Source organism: Oncorhynchus clarkii, chromosome 3, assembly GCF_045791955.1.
Source record: "Oncorhynchus clarkii lewisi isolate Uvic-CL-2024 chromosome 3, UVic_Ocla_1.0, whole genome shotgun sequence".
NCBI classification, from domain to species: Eukaryota; Metazoa; Chordata; class Actinopteri; order Salmoniformes; family Salmonidae; genus Oncorhynchus; species Oncorhynchus clarkii.
The window spans coordinates 31,865,459-31,867,338 of NC_092149.1; the positions used below are offsets into that span (position 1 = coordinate 31,865,459).

Genomic DNA, 1,880 nt, shown 5'->3' on the forward strand with positions numbered 1-1,880 from the left:
TTAAATGCATCATTGTACTTTATTTTTAATTTTTCAAGGTACACTCTTATCCAGAGCAACTTACTGTAAGTGTATTAACCTCGTTATTTTTTCTTCTTCTTGTATTGGTCCCCCTTGGGAATCAAACCCACAACTCTGGCATTGTAAGCAACATGCTCTACCAACTGAGCCACACTGGACATTTCAGCTGCCTACACATTCAAATTAGTCTAGTTTCTCTTCTCAACTTCAAAAATACATTTGGCTAACAATGAATGCGTGAATCACTATTATATAGCCTATCTAGACCTTTTAAAATATTTTCTCTTTCATTAGGTCTGATGAACACTACATAATACCTGCCACATAATACTATCATATTCTTGTATTACTAATAACATTTGAAATAACTGAATGAAAGGTGCCACACATAGGATTTGTTTTCTTACATTTTTGCATTGTACTATACTGAAAATGTCAATAATATCTCTGCAGTAATAGTGGAATTTATAGCGTTTCAAAGTATTACTTACAGTGGTGTGATTGGCTGTGATATTTGTCAATTGATTTCTCCCACCGGTGTGGAATCCATTGTCAAAATGGGTAAGCTGTTTTGAATTTGTGGCTGTGTTACCTAGAGGAAATCGGGTCAAGTGGCAGGTTTGAAAAACAGTGGCCAACGTGTGTATGAATACCGGTGTACCGCAGTCTCAACACAAGACAGAGAAGTCCCTCAACCACGGACACCAAAAGGGCAATAAACTAACTTGGGGCTCATCTATTGCATGTAAAATTGTGCGTTGGAGAGGGTCCCTTTATGGGAAAATGTAAGAGTTCTGATTTTCTTCATAGGCTGTCATATCAATTCCAACTGATTTCAACCAGACTTTTAAATAGGCTATAAACTTCCTAACAAAACCGAGAATGAAGGCCTTCAGTGTTGCAGTTGCAGTGGTACTCGTCCTTGCATGTATGTTCATCCTTGAAAGCACCGCTGTTCCTTTCTCCGAGGTATGTCTAATTTTATAACACCAACCCACTTCAAATATGTGTGTATCGATTTTAGAGGATGTTCATGACTAATTTGTGCCTAATGTCTTTGCAGGTGCGAACGGACGAGGTTGGAAGCATTGACTGTCCAGTTGGGGAACATCAACAGCCGGGCGGTGAGTCCATGCGTCTGCCGGTACGTTCAATTGAATAAATGAATTAAGCTAATTACCTTTAGCAAATTAACATCGAAGTGGTTGCGTTTGCCCCGCAGAATTGAATTAACCTACTTGTGCTACCTGTTATCATTTGATTGTGAGCCGTTAGAGAGGGCTTCGGGGCGAACTGTGCTGTGGTTGTGAAGTGGAGACTTGGACAGAAATACTTACTTGCTTGTTCCCTCTTTTTTTCATATTATTTTCTTGGCCGGGATACAGGAGCATTTCAGGTTCAAGTGTCAGAGCCACCTCTCCCTGTGCCGTTGGTGCTGCAACTGCTGTCACAACAAGGGCTGTGGCTTCTGCTGCAAATTCTGAGGACCTGCCTGCAATAAAACCATCTTATTAACGTATTGCCTTTAATTTCCCCCCTATTCTTCTACATTTCCTTTGGACTCTGTGGAGAAGATGCATTCTCATTGATGTCTTTCTCACTGCAACCTCAGTCTTGTACATAAATGTTTTGTATCATGTTGTATAGCCTGTTCTTCTTTTATTTTCTATTTTGTACATTTTATTTTTTTTTAAATACATTTTCTAGTTTGCACGTTTGCGATGTTTTCATTCTAAGATGTTGTTATTGTAAAATCAGTTCTTATAGTGCTTTTTTAAAATATAAATCAACACATTCTTTGAAGAGGTATTCAACCCCTTTTTTTATGGCAAGCCTAAATAAGTTCAGTAGTAAAAATG

General features: G+C 38.5%; 1 protein-coding gene across 1 annotated transcript; it reads left to right on the forward strand.

Moving 5' to 3' along the window:
• The first annotated feature begins 903 nt into the window (after positions 1 to 903).
• Positions 904 to 1,647, forward strand: LOC139405917 (hepcidin-like). Its single transcript, XM_071148362.1, has 3 exons — positions 904 to 990; positions 1,085 to 1,165; positions 1,407 to 1,647. Exons 1-3 carry the CDS (start codon positions 904 to 906, stop codon positions 1,503 to 1,505), a joined length of 267 nt encoding a protein of 88 aa, XP_071004463.1. The 3' UTR covers positions 1,506 to 1,647.
• Positions 1,648 to 1,880: the final 233 nt, after the last annotated feature.